The 23,186-nt window shown below is 32.8% G+C and overlaps 2 protein-coding genes and 1 long non-coding RNA gene across 3 annotated transcripts; all 3 read left to right on the forward strand.

Moving 5' to 3' along the window:
* The first annotated feature begins 41 nt into the window (after positions 1-41).
* LOC117101058 lies at positions 42-8,998 on the forward strand. Its single transcript, XM_033240923.1, has 8 exons — positions 42-168; positions 2,807-3,343; positions 4,070-4,130; positions 5,395-5,435; positions 6,475-6,540; positions 7,298-7,699; positions 8,088-8,177; positions 8,717-8,998. Exons 2-8 carry the CDS (start codon positions 2,815-2,817, stop codon positions 8,857-8,859), a joined length of 1,332 nt encoding a protein of 443 aa, XP_033096814.1. The 5' UTR covers positions 42-168; positions 2,807-2,814; the 3' UTR covers positions 8,860-8,998.
* On the forward strand, positions 8,938-16,966 carry LOC117101061 (probable serine/threonine-protein kinase PBL28). Its single transcript, XM_033240925.1, has 6 exons — positions 8,938-8,941; positions 10,313-10,419; positions 10,861-10,931; positions 11,563-11,721; positions 11,853-12,064; positions 16,818-16,966. Exons 1-6 carry the CDS (start codon positions 8,938-8,940, stop codon positions 16,964-16,966), a joined length of 702 nt encoding a protein of 233 aa, XP_033096816.1.
* A 933-nt stretch (positions 16,967-17,899) lies between these two features.
* LOC117101060 lies at positions 17,900-22,925 on the forward strand. Its single transcript, XR_004444216.1, has 2 exons — positions 17,900-17,992; positions 18,980-22,925. It is a non-coding gene; the product is annotated as an uncharacterized LOC117101060 (long non-coding RNA).
* Positions 22,926-23,186: the final 261 nt, after the last annotated feature.

Below are 23,186 nucleotides of genomic sequence, written 5' to 3' on the forward strand. Positions count from 1 at the left end.
AGCGTGTGCGATGAACCGGAAAAGAAAAAGGGAAATTCTAAACTGGATTTGTATCTATTTTTAGAACTTTTAAGACCGTCGAGACCCACAAAATAAAACCATTGAATGACCCAAAATAAGTACGAAGTTCAGCTGCGTAAAGTATTTCAGATTTTTTTGAAATTTAAGGTAGGCTGGTGGCTGGTGTTACAAAAATTCAATACAGAGATTTTTTTAAATATCAATTTAGGCTCAAGAGGCCCCACAAATGCTTTATTTATAGCCAAACTATTATTAAGACTAAAATAAAAAAGTACTGATGTTAGCCTCTAGTCTAGGCCCCCTTAGTGGCTGACATGTTGTTTGTGGTGGTGGCTGAGGAGGGAGTTCAGTCAAAATTTCAGGGGCCTGGCCTGACCATAGCACTTTTGTGTTGTTACTGTTCCAGGTACCGATAATATACAGATTTCTCTTATTATAAAGTACAAGTTATGTTTTATAAAGAAGTATGGTGTAGTAAATCATGTTTTTAACACAGGAAACTCTCAATATGGTAACTAAAACAATGCTAGTCCTGAGTATTATTACTAGAACTACTGCACTGTAAATAGACCTATTTTAATACACTACACTAGATAGGCTTTTTTTTTTCCATCTTGATTTCAGAGGTCAAAAATATTTTTCAATTTTTTTCAATCATATAGTGGTGTAGACTAGTCTTTTAAGAACATTTTGCTGGAATTTTTTTTTGGATACGACACCTCGTTATGGAGTTATGATTTTTTTAAATAACATGATGTCAGAAAATCAACCCAAAAGTTTATCTTATTTCTGTTAGTTACGCACCGCTGATTCGCAATGTTTTTCATTACTTCAAGCTGTCTACCGATTCGTGAAAAAGGCTTCACCAATTCTAGATGAGCTCCATTGGCTTCCCATCAAGGAGCGGATTCTTTTAAAAATTCTTCTGATGGTGTATAAATCATTTTCTGCTACTGCCCCGTCTTACTGTATATAGATGAGATGTTAAAACCTTATACATCTTCATGCACCTTAAGATGCATCTCTGGATTGCTTCAAATCCCGCATGCTGCTTGTGCCACTAAATTTGCGTTTGGTGACCGAGTATTTTCCATTGTAGCACCTAAGGAATGTCAGTAGAATGTTTCAAATTTGGTTTAAAAACTTACCTTTTTTAATTGTAAATTCAGATATCTTACTGATGATAATATATTTTTGTAATAATCAATGATTAATTATTTGATAATGATGTTATTGGTAGATCTATTTTTGTGCTCCATTTTTTTTTTTTGTTAAAATGTTCTATATATTGTAATTTTTAAATTTTATTGTTAATAACTTGTCTTTTATATATAGTCCGATTGCATCTCCAACATACCATATTTTTGTAATAATTAATTAATGTAAATAGAGTAATAATTGTAAATAATTGAAATTATTTTACTTGACTTTTCTAGTGAATTATTTTTATATTGAATGATAAATATTGCAAATATGTTTTTAGAATTAGTATTGTACATTTTTGGATGAATTTCGCTTTTATTATGACATGTTATTGTATTGTATTGTTTAATATGATTGATTGTATGCGCTCTAGGTTCGGCTTGCTGGCGTAGAGCGCTTTATAAATGTCACTTATTATTATTATTATTATTATTATTACTATTATTATTTTTGTCCTTTTTGTCAGGTTGAGATCAAGCCAAATTGTTAACTTAAATTGGCATAAAAATTATTACAGTTGTAAAACAATTTCAAAATTAATTAATCTTGGCACACAAGGCTGTTGAAATGTTGTTTATGTTTCAATATCATTTTATTTTTTTGCATGTGTGATTAACTAAGACAAGCTTTGTTACATTCAATTAACATTCAATCATAATAATGTCTAATCTAATGTTTCTATTAAATTTGATGTGGTTCTGCTTGATTGACTGATTTTGTTTGATTGGCTGTTTAATTTTTTCTGCTAATGGAGTGAGAGTGTATTTACACCATTGAATAAAGTGGTGTTGACAACATTAAAACATTCTCACAAGAATTCCTCCAGCACTGTCCCTGGACAGAACCATTGAATTTGGCAACAAATGAAAGTGAACAGCAGATTTTGAACCAAATTGAGTTATTTAATTTTTAACAATAAGAGCCTTTTATGGAAGATAGGAAGTGAAGTGTATATGCAGCAAAGACAAAGCCAAACCAGTCACAAAAAAAAAAAAAAAAAAAAAAAATCAATTTTTAGTTATTAATACTGGGTTAAACAATAAATGAGGGCTATAAAATGGTAAAAGAATCATTTAAATCTGAAATTTCGTTATGAAATTACAGGTGCTTAAACAGGTTTTGAGAAGTGGGCCTTCAAAGTTTTCGATTTTGCGCATTTCTCAGGCAGAAAACAATAACCAAATTGTTAAAAATTGTTATTTTAACATTAAAAATGGAGAAAGTGACAACATAGCATGAAGCGTAAATATATAAATGTTAGTTTACTGCAATTGATTAAAAAAATTTTGACATCCCAGCATGTTTAGGCCATTATCACTGAAACATGGTTTGCGATGAGTGACTAGTTTGGCTTGTCTTTGCCACATATGCACTCATTTGAATCCTCCTGGGTATACATGATGTCATTGATTCAGTTTAAAAAAGTAGAATCAACCTAAAGATGTTAATCAAAGTTAGTCAATCAATCACATGAATGAAGTAATATATTTTGGTGGTGCTAATTGTATACAATTTTGAAGGTTATAGCATTCTAACCGATTGTTTTTAATGTGTATGATAATTACCAAATATTGTCATTTAGGTTTCAAGATGGATGAATTTACCCAAAAAATTCTGTGGTTGTCAACCGAAATAGTATCACCAGAAGATCGTGATTGCTTACGCCTAATTGCATCATCAGTATTAAAGATAAACCAACAACACAAGAGTGTAAAAGAAATATTGGAACAATTGTTAGACAAGGAATTGCTTTCAAAAAATAACATCCACATTGCTTATGAGGCTTTGACATTAATGAACCAAATTAGATTGCGAAGTGAATTTTTGAAAAAAATTGGCTTCCTAAATTACAAGCCAAAGCCATCTGTAATCTCTGCATTTACAAGAATGCTGGTCAAAGTACGTCACACACTGGGCGAGGACGAGTTGTCCAATTTAATATTTTCCTATAAAGGCAAAGGTGCTGGAATTATTGAGTATGAAAACAGTGCCTATGCGGTCTTACTGTACCTCTTGGATAAACTTTTATTGACCAATGATGTAGAAAGCTTGAACAAATTTGCAGATGTTCTTAAAGTGGCAAAAAGCATTAGAGGACAGAAATATGTTCAAGAATATTGTAAGTATTCCAACATGCAGTGGCAGATTCAAGGGGTAGGGGATGGCAGCTGGCCCAGACCACCCTAAATATTTCAAAATTATTTTCAAAAATTGGAAGAAATGAAAGTTATATTCAAATTTAAGACTGAGAGTGCTATTTCCGGCCATCTAGAAGTCCCATAATCATAAATTTTCTTTCCAACCATGGTAGGGATGATTTAGTATAAACCTTCATTTGGACCCCCTCTATTTCAAATACTGTACCTTTATATGCCATTGACACACTTTATATTTTTAAGTATTTTTTATGATAAAATACAACTTTCAACAATGTTTGCCTGTTTACAATATGTCCAAGCAGAAATATGTTTTTTGAGGGATAATGATAAGCCAATTTTATATAATGAGACATGTAACATTGGAATCTTTACCACTTATATTTATTTATTCATTCAATAATTTTATTGCTTTAATTGATTAATTGTATATTTCTTATTACATTTAAATGGAAAAAAAAAATATCTGTAGTTGTTATTAATACGACAGTAATTACAATTAACAACTATATAATAATCATGGGCTGTGACAGACAAATTTGTAGTGTTTTCATTATGCTTGTAGATACAGGCCCACTCATAAACTAATAATGTACCTGTGAGGAGAGCATAGGAACACTCCAGATTGCACCTTGGGTGAAATTGCTATGACTGCATTTTTGTAATGTTAATATTGCTCATTTTTATAGTGAAAGAAAATCCCAATCTGTCAAAAAGAACAGCATCAGAATCCACCCAGGAGGGTTTGAAGTATGTTATTTCACTTTATATGAATTGTTTTTTTGTCAAAGTACATTTGATATGAAATTATGCTTTAGAAATAGATACAATATACTTTTATAGTGAAAAGATACAAATCCTTTTCTTAATCAACATTACCACCATCATCATTATCACCACCATCATTATTACCACCATCATAATCATTACCATCACCAATGCCATCATCATCATTACCACATCCTCATATTATGAACATCATCATTAAAACCACCACCGGATTGGATTGGATTGGATTTATTCGGTGTAAACACCAAGGATAGCCCACGAAAGTCTAGAAGAAGACTTATTTCAAGTGAGGTCCTTCTGGTGGTGATTGGACAGTACACTGGGAGACAATCCCCTACTCTTTTCCGAAGAGTGTACTGCATTCTTTAATGTGCACGTGGGCCATAATGCACACAGGACCAACGGCTTAAACGTCTCATCCGAAAGAAGGTGCGCTATTGTAACTTGTATTTTAGCCCTCTAGCTGAAACACAAGGAGAGGCAGCGATGGGAATTGAACCGGGGACCTAGAGATCTTCACAGTTCAGCGCACAGACACTGGTTACCATCAGATTAGCCGACTGAGCTAAGCTACTCTCAAATGGTCACCATCATTATCATAAACCTCATCATCATCATTATCTTCAACACCATCATTACCAGCATCATCTCATCATCACTATATAATCATCATCATCATCACATAAGAAAGCTGTAAAATCAATTTCAATCCAAGGGTCCTGCTTCAAATCCTGTGAAACACCAAATTTTTTTTTTTTTTTCATTTCATTTCTCTAGGCACGAGCGCCAAGGATATGCCAATAAATGAACTTAATCACTGTACTATGTGGCTTATCAACAGGGAACTTTATGGACCAGTGCACTGGGGTAACCCCCTACTCTTCTCAAAGGATGTACTGTACTAGGTTCTTTAAAGTGCACACGAGCCAATTGTGTACACTGGGCCTACGGTTTAAAGTCCTTATCTGAGAAGACTTGTTCCACCACCGGAACCATTGGTGAGTGAGCCGATATTAGAGCTCAAGGTTACGGTACCCCTGACTTAACCGCTCTGCCAATCAACTCACCTAATTTATTTTCACAATAAAACATCATTCCATGCTGTATGCAATTGGCAGTTATACTTGCTGTTGTATATGAAAGACATAAATTACTAACTTAAAAAAATATGTTTATTTGTTTATTCATAATCAATATTATTTTTAATATTTTCTGTTTTATTCAGTACTGTTGATCAAGAAGATGGAGATAGAAAATTTCAATTGGGTAAGTTCAACATTATATTAACTGAAATATTTCAATATTTTAAAATTTATTTCTATTAACACTCTGACCGCCGGGGGTTTGAACAAATAGTATCAGCCACCACCAGACACCGCAAATTTTAACACTTTTCTTAATCTAATCACAATCTGTGACCCGTAACAGTAAAATGGCTCACTTTTGGAGATTTACGCAATTTCGCACAACGAAGCTGAGATAAACAGTCCAGACTGAATAATAATGTTCAAATTGTTAGTACATGTCGGTAATTACCACATCTATCGGATTCCGTATTAAAACCTGAAATACGGAGATCTCCGTGTTTAGCGGTAAAGCGTTGTGCTACCAAACACAGAGATCTCTGTGGGACACTATCCGAAAAAATTGTCCCCTTAGTAGTAATATTAATAATAATAATGTACCTTATTTAAATACAGAGAGACTCGAATCGACCATAGGTGTTTTTCACCAAGGCCGTGCAAGGCCATACATAATAAGAAGAAACAAAATTATTGAAAACAATTAATAGGGGTGTCACCTGAAGAGGAATGTCCCAGAGGGGGTTTACATAATAATATCTGTATACAGAAACACAATAGAGGATCACAAAAATATTTTTCAACAAATAAATTTTACATACAAATTATAACTTAGAGACAGACATTTAATAAAATTATTTTTAGAAACAGTGAGATTGAAAATAAACAGGATTGTTGATTGATATATTGTTGAACAATTGCCATCATAGATTGAATTCATACACTTAAAATAAAAAATTGTAATCAAAATTTAATGCCCAGTTGAAGGATTTAAAATCTTAGTAAAAGTGGTATGTATATTTTGTATTTTAAATGTTTTATAAATGTATAGATTGCATAAAACTTGTAGACCGAAACAGGCAGTTGTCTAGATAAGCATGCTGTAATAATATTTGTAGAAATCAGGGATGTCGGTCTACTCAATGAGGGCTAGATATAAATCAATATACTTCATCTCTATTGTTACAACTATGCATCTCCCTGGTGATTATGTTTTTTTGCAGGAACATACAACATTAAAGGAAATGAAAATTTGATTGTGATTGGTGCACATAATCTGAATATACAAAGTAAGTAAACTTTCATTTGATAGGTTTATAATTGTTAAAGTTGTTGACACTATTTCCAATAAGCAAATTGATTTTTAATATTGATCATAGTCCTAATAATTTATAAGGCCAGACTTTTTTTTAATAAATTATACCTTATTTCGCGAACTTATTTTTTTTTCAAAGATCATTAAAGGAGGGTGGAAAAAAAAATTAAATTTTGTTTTCTTATTAAGCAAATTACTTATTTAGACTGCCTGTTTCGGTCTACATGTTTTGTGCAATCTATACATTTTTAAAACATTTATGATGACATAATTAATGTTAAAATATTGAATTCCAACACAATGGCGTGCTTTTTTCCTAATTATATCAATTTAAAGTAATTATTTTGATACTTGGAGTATGTATTATACTATCTTATCTTACATTAATCAGTGGACCTTTCGGTTTTTAGCAAATTGTTTTGCCAAAAACAGGAGAAAATAAAATAAAATGTTATTGTTGAATTTAAACAGTAATGGGATGGTTAAATACTTTAAATTTATATAATTAGGAAAAAATATTTATCTTCTTTATTGGATATTTGAAGGCAGTAATAAAGAGAAACTTTGTTCTAAAATTTATTTTAGTGCAGCGGGTTTGATAATTGGCCAAAAATAAAATTTTATTATTATTTGAAATCATAATTATTGGCAGGCGGCAGGTTTGCTGAACAAGTTATAAAAAGTGTTGCCTAAGACTCTGCCCTATTGCTTATTTTTGAACACATGTTTAGTGCCTCAAATTCAAGACATTTCTCAGCATCAGCAAGTAGCCAAAGCTCAAGATACAGCTAACAAACAGCAAGGTGCAAACCAGCAGCCAGCATCTGACCAAATCCAAGTAATGAACAAACAACCAACAGTGAACCAACAGTCATTATCTGGACAAAGATTGGCAATAAACCAACAGCCAATAACTGACCACAAACTATCAGTGGACCAACAACCAGTACTAAACCAGCAGCCTACAAACCACCACCAAGCAGTGGACCAAGAGTCACCATCTGCCCAAAAACTGGTAATGGACTATCAACCACCAACTGACCAGCAGTCAGCTATAGACCAGCAGTCAGCATTTGACCAACGACCTTCCACAATGCATAATAGTGAGCAACCCGAACATGTTTCATTTTCTGGTAAATACATGCTATGAATCCATATGTTGTTATGTATATTTCATTGCTGGCTTGAATAAATTTTCTTTTTTTTCGAGCCAGCCCGAACCTCTCTAAATTAAAAAAAAAAATGGAGAAAAAAGGGAAAATTATAGTTAAAATTAGGTCTGATAGTGCCATAAACTTCCTTACCTCAGCCCCATCCATGGTGGGGCTGAGGTGGTCTAAATCGTTTGTAGGTGAAAGTCCTTTCCTGTGCCTCTTCTATTTTGAAATGCTGCATTTACCATTGAATACCACAATCTGCTGGAATGGCACTTTATAATATCAAATAAAACACATTATTATAAAGGCTTCTGAATATAAAACAAAAATTTAATTTATAAATAATTACTATATTATACTGCAGAAGCAACTGGACAAGACCATGGTGATGACAAACTGCCCAGAGACAGAGATTCCCTTGATTTAGGATATTCTTCACATCTTCTTTCACCAGGTATATTTTTTTCATTGCAAAGTTACTTTTCATAGTCAAAATATTTGCTTGGTATATAATTATTCATTATTCACGATGTTGTTATTAGGCTTACACTTGTTTACTATTTAAATGAATTTGACTTTAAACACACTCAAATCAATTTATTAACAATGTAGGAATAAGTCACATGCATTCAGTCTTTTTGATTGTGTAAATCTGTGCATTTCATTACCGTTTTAACAGGGTTGTAGCTAATGAAAACTAAGGGTGGGGATAGACATTTTGAGGGTGGGGATAGATATTTTGAGGGTGAGTGCGTGATAACATTGGTAAACTCTAGATAATAAGAGTGGATTTTAAGGATGGAAAAGTAGGTTAATTAGGGTGGGTTTAAGGCCATGAAATTAGCTTCAGACTGGGTGGAAAACTTCAAGGCTGGGTGGCCCTGCCTGCTATAACTACATCCCTGTTTTGATAAAATAGAACTATATATTCTAAGCGTGGTGTGATTTTAATGTTATTGTATCGTTGTCTTTCCTTTTTGGGTGAATATTTAGACACAAGTATAAGCATGCCACCAACAGAATTTTCAACCATAAAGCCCTTGCTATCTTTGCCACCTTCCAGTCAATCAACCCCTCCTACATACAAGCCAACATTACCAGTTCAACCAGGTAGATATTGGGTAAACTTTTGTTAAGGATATAGGTGTGAATCAATCATAGCCAATTTATGTAAAAAGAATATAACATTATTATTTATGTACCTGTAATTGACAATGAGTAGGATATTGTTTTCGATACAATTTTGAATTAGAAGCTTATAACTATAATTGGTTAGTTAGAAACTTAATTTTTAGTTATAAATATACAAAAGTAAGCATATGTAATACAAACATTTATTTTTCAATTTTTTAAACTCAACTTGAACCCTGGTTTTGGCCTGGGGGGTGCGAAAATTGAGTATGCGGAACTAAATCCCTATTCCAATGAAACTTAATGGTCATTTTAAATTTTTTTAACTCAAATTAATGGAACTAATTTACCACCATGGGGTTGAGGGAGGGGGAGGGGTTGCATCCCCACCTTTCCAGCCTATGCTCATGTTCAAAGATATAATAAATTTGTTTTATTTTTGAATGAAAATTAAATTATTAGCTTTAATTAAAAAAAAAAATAGTTATTAGCTTCTAATCAAAAATATATTTTACTCATTTTAAAGCCCCATTCCCGGAAAAAATTTCACTAAAAACTGACTTTTTTTAGAAAATATTTATTTGCGTTACTGCAATTATTATAAATCATGGAAAAATATTGGCATGAATTTTAGTTTTATGCAAAAGAATAAAAAAAATAAGAAATACAGACTATTTCTCATAAAATATTACCATTTTCTGGACGAATTCATCGTTACTAGGCAAATTCAGAGGACTACTCTTGCTTTTATGTATACTTTATACAGTCAATAAAGTGCGCCCTCTCTAATGAGATTAGTTTTTTTACTTCGTATCTCGCACAATGCGGTCGTTCGATTAAGTGTCAAAATCTCAGTCAGAATCAGTTTTTTAACAAATTTGAAATAATTCCTATGAAATATTATATTTCACAAGTGTCAATACTAGCAACGGAAAATATCATGTCGGCCGTTTTTATGTGTGATAACAGAACCAGCTGTGTATAAGAGACAGTTCCATGGCGGCGGGTGGGCTCATTGGCCAAAAATAAAATTTTATTGATATTTGAAATCATCATTATTGGCGGGCGTCAGGTTCGCTAAACAAGGTATAGAAAAGGTCTCACCTTACCACCTACTGAACGCATTGGTTATTAATATTGGATCAAAGCCTAATTTTGGCAAAATCTGCTTAGAAATAGGCCCTTAGGGCAAATAAAAACAAAGTTATTGTGTTGGCCATGCCCAACCGACCCAAAATGTTCGAAATTGAGTTTTTTTTTCTTGCATCGAAAAATATTTTATTAATGAACTAAAAAGGCTGGAATAAGCCTACCTTGCAATGGTAGGCCTGTCTCTTATACACATCTAGATGTGTATAAGAGACAGGATAAGGGTAATAATAAATAAAAGTGATGATAATAATGTTAATGATAATTAAAAATAACATTGAAATCACTAATTATACATTTTTCCTTTAGGCAAGTGGCTGAAAGAAAGTAGAGGACAGCCAATAACTGTTGCCATCAAAGAATACAACGAGGATATAGCAAAGGGTTCAAAACAAGGGGACGAACAGTTCCAAAAGGTGTTTGAAAATATTTTTACAAAGATTTTTTTCATTTAATATTGTATATATGTTTTTGATTTATTTTAACTAAAAATGCTATTTAATTTCACATTTTAATCACATTTATTACTTAATCAAATTCTTTAATGTTTATACTTTTGTTATGTATTTTGTATTTTTATATTTTACCACTTATGGCCTTGCACGGCCTTGATGAAAAACACCCTTGGATGATCAAGTTTTTCCGTGTTTAAATAAAGTAATTATTATTATTATTATTATCTCGGATTTTCTATTAACATTTTTACATATTTTAATAAAAAGCTTTATTGTAGAATTATATTTAAAACAAGAATATCAAATTCTGGAGTGTTTTTTTAAACTTATATTTTAGAATTAGCAGTCAAAATATTTGCTTATTGTAATGTAACATTACCTGTACTTTTCCAATTTTCACAGGAATTAAGTGCAGTGGAAATTTCCAAGCATTGCTTTGCAGTGACTGTACTAGGGTTTTGTAGTGACCAAAAGTAAGTTCGCTTTGATTCATGTAGTTTGGTAATACGCATTGTATAATTGAAAGCAACATATTATACTGGAATAAATTCATTTGTTGTTTATTTTTCTTAATCTTAATAATAAGATTATAAAATAGAACACTGGTAGCACTTGTTACTGACATATTTCATTTGGATTTGGTTAAGCTTTAGGCCTCTAATCACAGGAGCATGGTTTAAGTCCTACAATGGCCATATTGCATGTGGTTTAGTAGTCAAGCACTAAGGCTTTAATTACAGGAGCATGGGTTTAAGTGGTACACTGGTCATGTCGCATGTGGTTTAGTAGTCAAGCACTAGGCTTTTAATCACAGGATCATGGGTTCAACTCTTACAGTGGTCATAAGGCATGTGGTTTAGTAGTCAAGCACTAGGCCTTTATCACAGGATCATTGGTTTAAGTCCTACATTAGTCATATTGCATGTGGCTAGTAAAGCATTTAGGACACTATGACAGGATCATGGGTTCAGTTCCTACACAGGTCACAATGATGTGGGGGTTGTTTTTGAAATGATTTATTGCAAATCTCATGTCAATCATTTTGATTTATGATAGCATTAAATTATTGTTTAATATTTTATACCGTTGTTTACTGTTCTATAGATACAAAGCACTTGTGTATCCATACATGAAGAAAGGGGATCTAAAAAAGTTACTTGATAATCACTCTCCTGACTTGACATGGAAGGTCCGACTCCGCATATTACATCAGATCGCTCGTGTGATGTGTCACTTTCATAATTCATTTGCGTTAAGAAAAGGGTTGGTATTTGTGTATTTTTTTTTTTACAATTTGAAAACTTGCTTCACATGAGGTTATACACTATAAATCAATGTTAACAAATTATGGGGGTTTTTTTTATCAAATATTATGCTGTTATTTTCCTTTATAGTGCATCTTTTGTGCATGGTGATGTGAAAGCAGACAATATTTTTGTTGATGAGCATTTGAATGCTTTTTTGGGAGATTTTGGTGTAATGGAAGAGCTGCCAGATGGTAGAACATCAATAACACGGAATCTGCAAGCACATGCTATGGGTTACAAAGATCCTGATGCTGTTAAACAATTTTCTAAGTCTTCAGATGTGTTCATGTTTGGTGTAGGTGAGTTAAATCCAATTATTTCAAATAATAATAATACTATACAGAAATTTATACGACTCTCATCTGGTTTATTGGATGTAGATTGGCAATCAGCACCAAGTGCAGCCTCCTCTACGTCCCTTTTTTTAAAATTTTTAAAATTTTTTATGGAAATTGCCAAATACAAGGCTAGAAGCCACTCAAGGTAAAGCTAGATAAAAAGTAACAAAATAAGGACAAAAAGAAAAAGATCTCAATCAGGCAAACTTTAGAGAATGACTTCAGAGTGAATGAGATGGAGATTCATTCTATGCTTGAAACAAGTGAGGTTATGTTCCTCCATGAAACAGTCCTTGGGCTGGGAATTCCACAAAGCCGTGGCTCTGGGATAAAAGCTCCTTTCAAAAATCCTGATTAGTTCTGCACTTCGGCTTCAACATAGTAAAGTGATGAGAAGCGCGTGAAAGCCTAGTGACACGGCCAAATGAATTGTATGGTGGAAGGAGATCAGATAAACCAGATGAACAAAATCCAAAAACTTATCGAAAAAAAATAAACAAAGGAAGGCAACTGTTCTTCTGTGAGCAAGAGAGTATAATGTTGAACCCATCTCTTCTCCAATCAGATTGACAAATCTCTTTTGAACCTTATCCAAATGGAAGTATTCCTAGTCATGCGTGCAATTGAATGCAGGTACACACATTCAAAGTTCAAAGTAATTTAATTGTCAATAATACAAGTGGTAAAATTGAAATTTGGTTTCCTCGGATACACAAAAAAAAACAACAGAAAATATCAACAGTAAGATTCTAAAAATTTCAGTTTAAAATATCATTATATAAATTTTCCTAACTAGGAACAAATATATACAGAAACAAATGGAGAAAAAAAAATAGCAGGTTAAAAAATAATCATTTGCTCAGTGTAATTCTTAATTTAGTATACAAAATATAGTACAAAAATAGTTTTAAAATTCCAGCATTAAAGACATTCAAGAAAATCACAATCAAAAATAATTACAATAAAAATTATTGCAGCAAAAAAGTCAAAAATTCAATTAAAAAAATAAATTAAGAAATTATTCAATTACAAAAAATTATTGCAGCTATAAAATATCAAAAGTTCAATTAAAAACATTATTTAAGTTTACCAAAATAAAATTCCAGAGAAGACATCAAAAAATAAAAAGAAAAATTTAAAATTATTTATTATTTTATTTTTATTTCCTTATCCCAATCATCAGTTTAATAAAAATCTTAAGTAAGTAGAGAAAAAAAATAATGTTTATCTACATCTATTTGATTTTGTACCAACTTGCCTGAGCCTGCCTGATTTGTTGAAGTGGAATCTATGATTAAGGGGGTGAGTCATCACATTGACAATGCTAAACAGTTTGTTTAGGGTTTCTTTCTCGTACACCTCTTCAACATTCACAAAGTCGTTTCCAATGCCCATAATATTGCTGGCCTTTTTTATAACATAATTAATCTTATCTTTGTTACTCTTAGTTAAGTTGGCATGCCCTACTATGTGGTTGCTCAAAAGTACACTCTGAATGACACTGTGAAAAAATAGCTGCATGGTGTCCAGGCTGACATTGAACTGTCGAAGCTTTCTAAGGAAGAACAACCTTTGGTTTGCTTCTTTTGTAACATAAGTAACTTGATTATTCCAATTTAACTTGCTATCAAGATGGACACCTAAATATTTATGCGAGTCTACAATTTCAATGTTACATTCACCAACCGTAACATGGAGTTTCTCGTTCGGATTCTTCCTGAAGTCAAAAATTAGTTTAAGGTTATTATCATTACACGACCTTTCAAAACTAATGATCATATTACGGTAATTATTTTCATTATTGTTGCTAATTAAGCCAGTCACAGCAGTATCATCGGCATATTTAGTAATGATGCAGTTTTCAAACATGCTTTTAAATGTATTAGTATATAGTGAAAATAACAAGGGTGACAACACACAGCCTTGAGGAGCCCCCACATTAGTGCTGATTGTACCGGACTTGGACGTCCCAACCCTAACAGACTGAGTTCTATCAGTCTGGAAACTGCCAACCCAAAGAATCACATGCGGGTTTACCCCAAGATCAACAAGTTTGAATAACATAATGTGCGGTAAAATTGTATTAAATGCTGAGGAGAAATCGAAAAATGTGGTACGAGCATATGAGTTAGGGTGATCCAGATGGGTGTGTATAAAGTCTAGAGCGGATATTAGAGCATCATTAACTCCCCTTTTCTTTTGGTTGCCAAATTGATGTGGGTCCAATTTGTCACCACACTGGCTGATTAGTTTAGACTTAACTAAGGATTCCATACATTTCATGGGCATGGCTGTAATAGCTATGGGCCGTTAGTCGTTAAGGTCAACTGGTTTTGATTTTTGGGGATGGGTTTAACCACAGAATGTTTCCAAAGATCTGGGACAGAATGCAATTCTAAGGACCAATTATATATTTTACAAAAAATGTCTTTAATTTCATTAGCACACAGTTTTAAATGTTTAGCAGACAGACTGTCTGGTCCGAAAGCCTTTTTAACGTTCAGTTTTCTAAAACATTCTTTAACCTGAGCAGGTGTAAAGCTAATGGTTGTAGGACAATTTAATAATGACAAGCTATAATCAGTGACTGCCTTTAAGTTATTTGGATCGGAGTCCACTTCAAATCGGGTGAAAAAAAGTTCAGGTCATTTACAAAGTCGCCAGTAGTGTTTGCAATGTCTGCTGCACATGACCTTTTGAGCCCCATGCCTGTAGCTAGTCGGCCCTTCCCAGGCAGACTTAGGGTTATTTTCTTTAAAACGGTTCTCAATTTTCTTTCCAAACTTTGTTTTAAGCCTCTTTGAATTTGCTTTAATGAGTTTCTGATTTTCTTTAACCGCGACTCTATCACCTGCCTTGAAAGCATCTTGCTTTGCCTTAATCAGTTCTCTCATCTCTTTGCACACCCATGGTCTGACATTAGGATAGACTTTGAACTTAACATGGAATAATTTCATCATGGCACCATTTGATGTACTTAGACACTGTTTCAGTGACTTCACTAATGGATTCACATGCAGTAAAGAAAATATCCCAGTCTGTTGATTCTAAACAGTCTTTTAATTTGCTAGTTGCTGAATCTGTCCACTTTCTGTTTACTTTTACAACAGGTTTTTTCCTTTTTAGAAGTTGCTTGTAGGTGGGTATTAGTTGTACCATGTCGTGATCCGAGTTTCCCAGTGGAGTCTTAATAACTGATTTGTACGAATCGGCAGGAACATTACCATAGCACAGATCTAATTTGCTAGTACCCCTTGTTGCAGCTTTCACATATTGCCTGTAGTGTGGTAGTGCAGCATTAAGTCGACATTTATTGAAGTCGCCCAGAATCAGTTGTAAGGCCTGCGGCATAGGAATACATTCAATGATACAGCATCCTACTTAGTATACATTTTCAGATAAAATCTGAAAATATCTTTTCATAAATTTGTTATTCTTAATTTGTTTAGCCATTCTGGCATTGCAAACATATTGGTAATTACCAATGTCAATTATCAATATGTTGCAGTGCCAGAATGGGTAAATTAAGACAATGTAGCAAAAACAGCACTACCCAAAATGCTTAACATTTGTAAAAAGATTTGCAAAGAAAATGCATATTTCCTAAATTCAAAGTATGAAATATTAAGTTAACAACATACAATAAGACATGAATCTTTCAGTTTTCACTTCACTTCACTTCACTTCACTAATCCTTTTTATCTGCCAAAGGTTCTGTGTAATAACAATAAAAACTGTTTTTGCTTATGAATTTATTACTTTTTTCTTGTTATAAAAATTTTAATAAAAAATCAATAAAGGTTTTTTTCATTAAGTAAAGTTTAATGTTGTGGGGTGGGGAGGGGGTAAGTCTGATAAGCCAATTTAAGCCTTTAGGATTGACCCACCTCTTTACAAATACAGTAACTTTTAAAATTTATATTCATTTGTTCCTATACAATACAATACGATTTATTGTGTTCATTTAAAAATCAGCGGCAACCATCACTTTGATTTTGCCCCCAAGAACAATATTAAATATAAAAAGGAAAGCAAAAATAATTCAAAAACAACTTATACTAGAACTTAAATTTTTTTTAAATGGGTAAAACAACATAATATTTCAACAAAACCAAGTAAATTATTGTAATGTTTTACCTTTTTTGCATATCTCAATAATAAATTAACATCATTAACAATAATAATAATAACAATAACAAAAAGGTCCACTGATTAATCTCAGATAAGATAGTATAACTTGGAGTATGTATTATACTATCTAATAATAACAATATCTTACAAAATCTTGACGCTTGTGTGGTGCGCAATACAAAATTGTTATTGTTAATAAGTTAAAAAATATGATATAAAACACCATGCTACACAAAAACCTGTATACAGTAAACATTTCAAATTAACGGAAAATTCAAATTTTATTGCACTCGCATTAACAGGCCAGGACAGATTCAACACCAATCCAGCGGGTGTTCTATAAGAAAGCATTACAGGTTCTTGTATATCTCATTGTATTTGTCAAAAATACAACTTACTTCATTGTAATCAGATTCAAGCAAATCGTATTTAAGTGGAAAAGATGATGTCTAAAATTTGGTCAACTAGAGGTAAATATATCTCAAAATATATGATGGTTGTATTTATTAAGTTCATTTCAAGTTTCTAGAAAATTCCATTTCTAATTATATTCTACTATTCTTTTTTTCTGTTTTACTTGAAGTGATGTTCCGCTGTATTACCAGCTTACCAGCACAGCAAGGAACGGAACCACCTGAGTGTGAGTCACTGGCATCTTCGAGACAGAGAGATATTGAGGAAAACTGTGGAGATCTATATAAAAAAGTTGACAAAGTAATATTAAGATTTTAATATGTTTTTATTTAAAATATTGTTTTTGTTTATTTTTGTTCATTTCTGTACCTTTGTTTCCTGTTGACTATATAAAATAATCAGATGAAAAAAAAAGAAATAAGAGAAACCATCTCAGTGTTGAGTGAGACTTCAGGAGTAAATTTTCTCCTAATTGTCTATTAAGGCTCACATTTCCTTTTGTAGACTGCTTACTAAAAATGGTCTAACATGTCATTTCTTTGGGTGTAGGTCCATTGCCACCTGGCATGCAGTGCCACTGAAACTTTTGCAGCCTAGGTAGCTGCCTGTCTATGAACACTCTTTTCCAACATTATGCACCATTACTCAAATAGTGCCGGCTATTTAACCATTATCTCGACATCGTCGTTTTATCACACTAACGTAGAACAAACACTGAAATTTGAAGAAATTGAACATCATCAACATATACCCCTCAGAAATGTGGGAAATTGCATTTCTGGGCCTTCATAATGTTGTCCCATAAATGCACATTAAACACAGCCTTTCCGATACAGTTTATCAAGATGTTGCAAACAGGTCTAGACATCCAAACGATAATGTGTTAGCATCTTTAAAAATGGTTGAAATATTTCAAAAATTGCAATGAATGTTTGCCCTCATACACAGATTCTTTAGAAGAGCAAGCGAAATTAGTAATTCAAACTTTTTCTACTTTTGGCGAAGCGAAAATATGTGCATACCTCATCGTACTCTTTCAGGAATCTTGTGAACCAATGACCGCAATTTGCAGTGTGTGCCTGACTAAATGCACAGCTGTAGTATACTACTAGAGGATAAAACATTTGGAGTCAAACAAAAGAACAAAATAGAAGTATAAATAAGCAATATGAAAATAAAATTAGTAATGTGACAAATAAGGAGCCTTGAACATAAGTATGTGGTTGCTGTACCTGTGTTTTTCTGTGTTTTTTTAGGCTCTTATGAAGAAAGAAAAGATTCTAGGATACGAAGATAATATACATACCAGGTGTATCTGCTGCCAGTTACATCCTCTGTCTAGAGGTAGGTGCTAAGAATAAGAGAGAGCTTTCGCTTTGAGTGACGATGCGATGCTAGAATTGATCCACTTATGTGTGGCCACTCTACACTCTCTGCACGATGCAGATTGGTCAAATTGCATCCTAGAATCCATGGGACATGGAGAATTTATGCAGATGACTTTTTAGCCAGGTCATTACATTCTACGTCTCACCATGTCGTGCTATTAAAAGCATCCTTATAATGAGCTATGTACCATTCAAAGTCTGAACAATGATTATAGTATTGAATGTAGACAAAACATTCTCATCATCTTGATAAACTGATTGATTGATTGAATTTATTTGTAATCAGGGTTTGTTTTTATCATTGACGGATGGAAAAAAGAATACGTATGCAACTACTCAAATTTTTTTTTTTTTTTACGTATACACACATAAGGCCTATTTACTTTAATAAGATAGAAAAAAAATTTATTTGACCGTTTAGAGGGGAAAACCTTGAAGAATTCAAAAGACCCTTCAGAAGCCAGGAAATCTCATTTCCCTCAATCTAGGAATCAAAATTTTCCCGACCCCTGTTGTCTTTGGGGCTCATCAATTCATGGAAAAAAAGAACACATATTCAACTACTCAATTTTTTTACACATAGGCCTATTTACTGTAATAAGAATGAGAACAAATTACCTGACCTTTTTCAAGAGGGGATAAAACCTTTAATTTTGAAGAACTTAAAAATCATTAAAAGACACTACAGAAGTGGGAAAAGCTTATTTCCCGCCATCTAGGAATCAAAATTTTTCCCGGGGAGGACCCGCACCCCCCCTTTTTTTGTTTGGGGTGCGGGTTGTTAGGAACATTTTAACCCCTTCCTAAATTGAACCTAGATCTGCTCATGTTTATTGTTTTACCACATACATATAAACATAACTTAATAAAAGGTAAACAGAACATTTTTTGGTTATCAATGAGATGAATATCAATTGTTTAAAAATTCTGTTTTATTTTACAGTTGCTGTAAATGATAAATGTGGGTGCATTTCGTGTATGTGCCTCACTTGCCTTCAGAATAAGGATATGCCGTGTCCCTTCCATGTAAGCAGTGAGATCGAAAAGAAATTGACTGAATAACAGTGGCATAGATATGGCCAGTCCAACCAGCACTGATTCCCATCGCTATCAGGATTCTATTCAATAATAGGGCTAAAAAGTCCTACTCTTTATTAGAGGCAATAATTTTTTATTGATGTATTCATTTCAACTGTTTACTCGTTGATGGATCATTGAGACCCCATAGACCTTCCTGATATGTTACTACTAAGCTATTATCATGACATGGAAGTTGATATATTCTTCAATCATGCCATAAATTTGCATTACTAATTCTAATATATATAACAAAACACACTGATTTTACAACAAAAGAAATATTTTGCAGTAGAACTAATAAAATTAGTTTGAATTTTTATGTCTCCTAGTGCATGATACTGTAGTTTGAGCAATGAGGTACTGTACTTACACCTGCCATATAACAAGTAACACAACATGTGACTAAGTACATATATACAGTACTTAAATTATTTCTACTGACTAGCCATAAACTGTGTTTTAAAACTTACTGCCCTCAACGACAGTATATTACCTACAGTCCAATAGACTCTAAACATTGCGATTTTACAATAAATCCATTGAATGGTGTTTATTTAGTAATTTTTAAAATTCAGATTTTTGATATTTTGTACAGGCAAAGCAGTACTATTGCTGTTGTATATATAATATGATGTAAATCTGAATATGATGTATTGAAGTAGGATGTTACAAACAAATATTTTACACTTCTGAAATAAATTATGTGAACATTAAAATCGATTGTAATATTAAATTAGATAAATTTGTAAAAATTAATTGGTCATTAAAAAACTCATTTTATCGACAAACTTCTGTTGACTTCAAGACAGATTGAAAATCAACGGAATACAGAATATTTTGACAAGTAAAATCCGATCGACTTTGATATTATGTTTTATTTTCATTTTATCAGACAACTTTACATCTTCTGTTTTCATCGAGATGTTGTCGTACATGCAAGTTTTTATCCCTTTTTAGGTCTTCATTGATTGTACAGTCTATATAGATGGAATTACATCCAGCACATTTAAATTTAATGTTCGGCGTAGCATCTTTAGTACCAAAGAATTTGGCTAATTTTGGTGGTATTGAATGAATGTAACATACCTTGCAACCATTACAATATTTTTTTCAGTATAGATTTTTTATTCTACACTTAATGTTATCTGGATATTTGCAAAAATATGGAAGTTTTACATAAAATACATTAGCACTTTAATCATCTTGTGGTTTTGTTTTATGGTCTGATATTATACGTATTATCCATATAATAGTCTCATCATAATGTGGATTGATAACCATTTCGTAGCCTTGTTTTTCAAAGACAAACAGATCATTATAGATCAAGCCAAGAGTGTTTTGTCCAATCTTAATTCGTAACTAAATGGACAGAATCTATAAGGGGCCATTCACGCCGAATCCGAATTGTGGATCGGAAAGCTTGTGTAAATGCTGCTTAAAAAACCGAAAGTGGTTTTTCTAAAGATTGATGTTTTCACTTTACCATCTTGCTTGTGGTTAAGAACATCCAATATGTATATGTATATACTCTTACGCTGAGGTAGGCAGGGCAGCAGGTGAAAATTTCGTTCAGTAAATGTATGTCTCAAATTGTGTCAAAGTGTCTGGCGTTATTTTATCAACTGCAGTTTTGATAAAGTTGCAGCCACTACAAGGTCGTCGGACTAAAAACTTTAATTTGTCGATCCAAATAATCTGATGTAGAGTAGAACCCCCTTCTTTTGGAGAATACAGATCATTATAGTACAGTAATACAAATAATTGTTAGTCAAGAATACTATACTGCTTAGCTACCTTGTTCCAAATTTTCAGTCGCACGGAAATGATCGGATACCCTTTTGGACACCCATATGCTGGGGGGGGGGGACACAACTATAGAGGGGACACTTTTCCGTGAAACGATGATACAGCCAACCCCTAATAAGGAGACAGGGACACTTTTTGAGTGTGCAAAATGGCCAAATCAATACTATTTAACACCTATTAAGTGGACACATTTTTTTTTAAATCAAAATAGCTACAGTAGTCACAAAGTAAGTCAAAAATCATTGAGATTTTTTCCTCTCGATCTTTAGAATAAGAATGGGTATATGCCTAGTGCAGGGGTTCTCAACTATATCATAAGGGACAAAATTGTTCATTGAATAAATTTGAAGGGCCAGGGAAAGAGGTGTGCTATGGCGGATAGCGTCATCTGGGCGCCGCAGGAGCGAGCCTGTTGAGGGTTTGGGAGGGGTGGCCCCTTCCCGAATTAAAATCTTATTTTTTAAATAATAAGCCACTAGATGCTCATTAAAGGTGAAACACTGAGAAACTCTGTCGAATCCTTCTGCTGGCTCCAAAGACATTTGAAGGTTTTTGCAAATTTTTTGTCTTAAAAAAAATCAATTAAAACATAATCAAAAATTGTTTTTCCTTTGGAGCTGACTTTAACCTATTTTACAGACTCATATTCTGTAAAGTAAAAAAGGCGTTGAGTTCTCCGTCGGCGGAGCTCTTTCTGACGAGGTCCTGCCACCGCAACTGACACCACCACTTAATTTCAATCTTCGTAAAATTAGAGTTATTTGGATCTGATGGTTTTAAGAAGCATGAAAACTTGTAAAGTGCTGCATTCTAAAAATTAGTTGCATAGGCCTATAATAAGGAACTTAGAAATATTTAAATTAGGTTAATTTAATTTTATTTTTATTTCTCCAAACAGCATAAAGGCCAATAACAGGGAGAATAAAAATAAAAAATACAATAAACATTCATGATTAAAACAATTTGTAATAATTACTAAAATTCGAAAGAGCATAAAAAAAAATCCAAATGATTAAAACACATTTTCAGGGCCTAAGTGTATGGTCAAATGACTCGTTTAACTTAGAGTAAAAATTAAGTAAGAGGTTGGTAAGAAAATATCAACTGATGGTTCATTGTACTGAAGAAAACTCTTAACCAGATTTGCTGCGTAGCACCGCAAGCACTAGTGGTGTAAACAAAATAGGAAGGTGTTATAATATTATCAACCAAATGTTGAATTCCTTTATTTAGTTGTACGACAAAAGTGTCTGCAGGCCTCGAAACTGTAACCTCATGCTATCAAGGCGAGTGTCATACTCATAGACCACGGAGACCATATGATCATGATATACATGCAGATCTACACCCCCTCCCCCCGACACTTTGTATGTAGGCCTATATCATTATTATTGTTGTTGTTTTAATATTATTTATTATTATTCGTATTGCATTTGTGTGTATATATATGAATAAAACAAGAATAAACCTATAGGCTTATAAATAGGCTATATAATGTACAGATAAAGATAATATATACATATAAATTATAAACATATAAAAATAAAAATAAAGTGGTGTTAATAAAGAAAGCACATATCAGCTATCAATATAGAACAGAATAAAGAGATGGTGAGAATCAATTGTATGGGAAGCTGATATGTGCTTTCATATCCCATCTTTTACTCTTTAAGACTTCATAATCATTTACCGGTACTTATTTTGTAGTTAAGCCCGCTTCCCACCATATTGTTCTACTATGTACGCTTAATTAAGAATTGTTTAATCTATAACACCACTATCTCTATACTTGACCGCTTTGTTCTCTGTCGGATTTCTCTTTATATATTACCGCATAAACTATTAGATAATTGGCCTATAATCCGTCTACACCTCTATTGTATTGTTAATATTGTACAGTGTAGAACTTGTAACAGCTAACTTGTACATTTAGTAAAGCTGATGAAGGCCAGAGGACTGGCCGAAAATTTCTTTCGAAAATAAATGAAGTGTTCTACAGTCTACATGCCTTGTTGTCATAATTTTTTGTTTCAACGAAGGCAAATGGGAAAAACCCATAAAACAGCAAACGCATTGGAATGAGTAATTGATGGTAACAATAACAATTATTCAATGCTATCACTATATATATATATATATATATAATGCTATAAAAATAAAAATAAAGTGGTGTTAATAAAGAAAGCACATATCAGCTATCAATATAGAACAGAATAAAGAGATGGTGAGAATCAATTGTATGGGAAGCTGATATGTGCTTTCAT

This window comes from Anneissia japonica, unplaced genomic scaffold (genome assembly GCF_011630105.1).
Source record: "Anneissia japonica isolate Jap-2015-1 unplaced genomic scaffold, ASM1163010v1 scaffold288300_len60437_cov172, whole genome shotgun sequence".
NCBI classification, from domain to species: Eukaryota; Metazoa; Echinodermata; class Crinoidea; order Comatulida; family Comatulidae; genus Anneissia; species Anneissia japonica.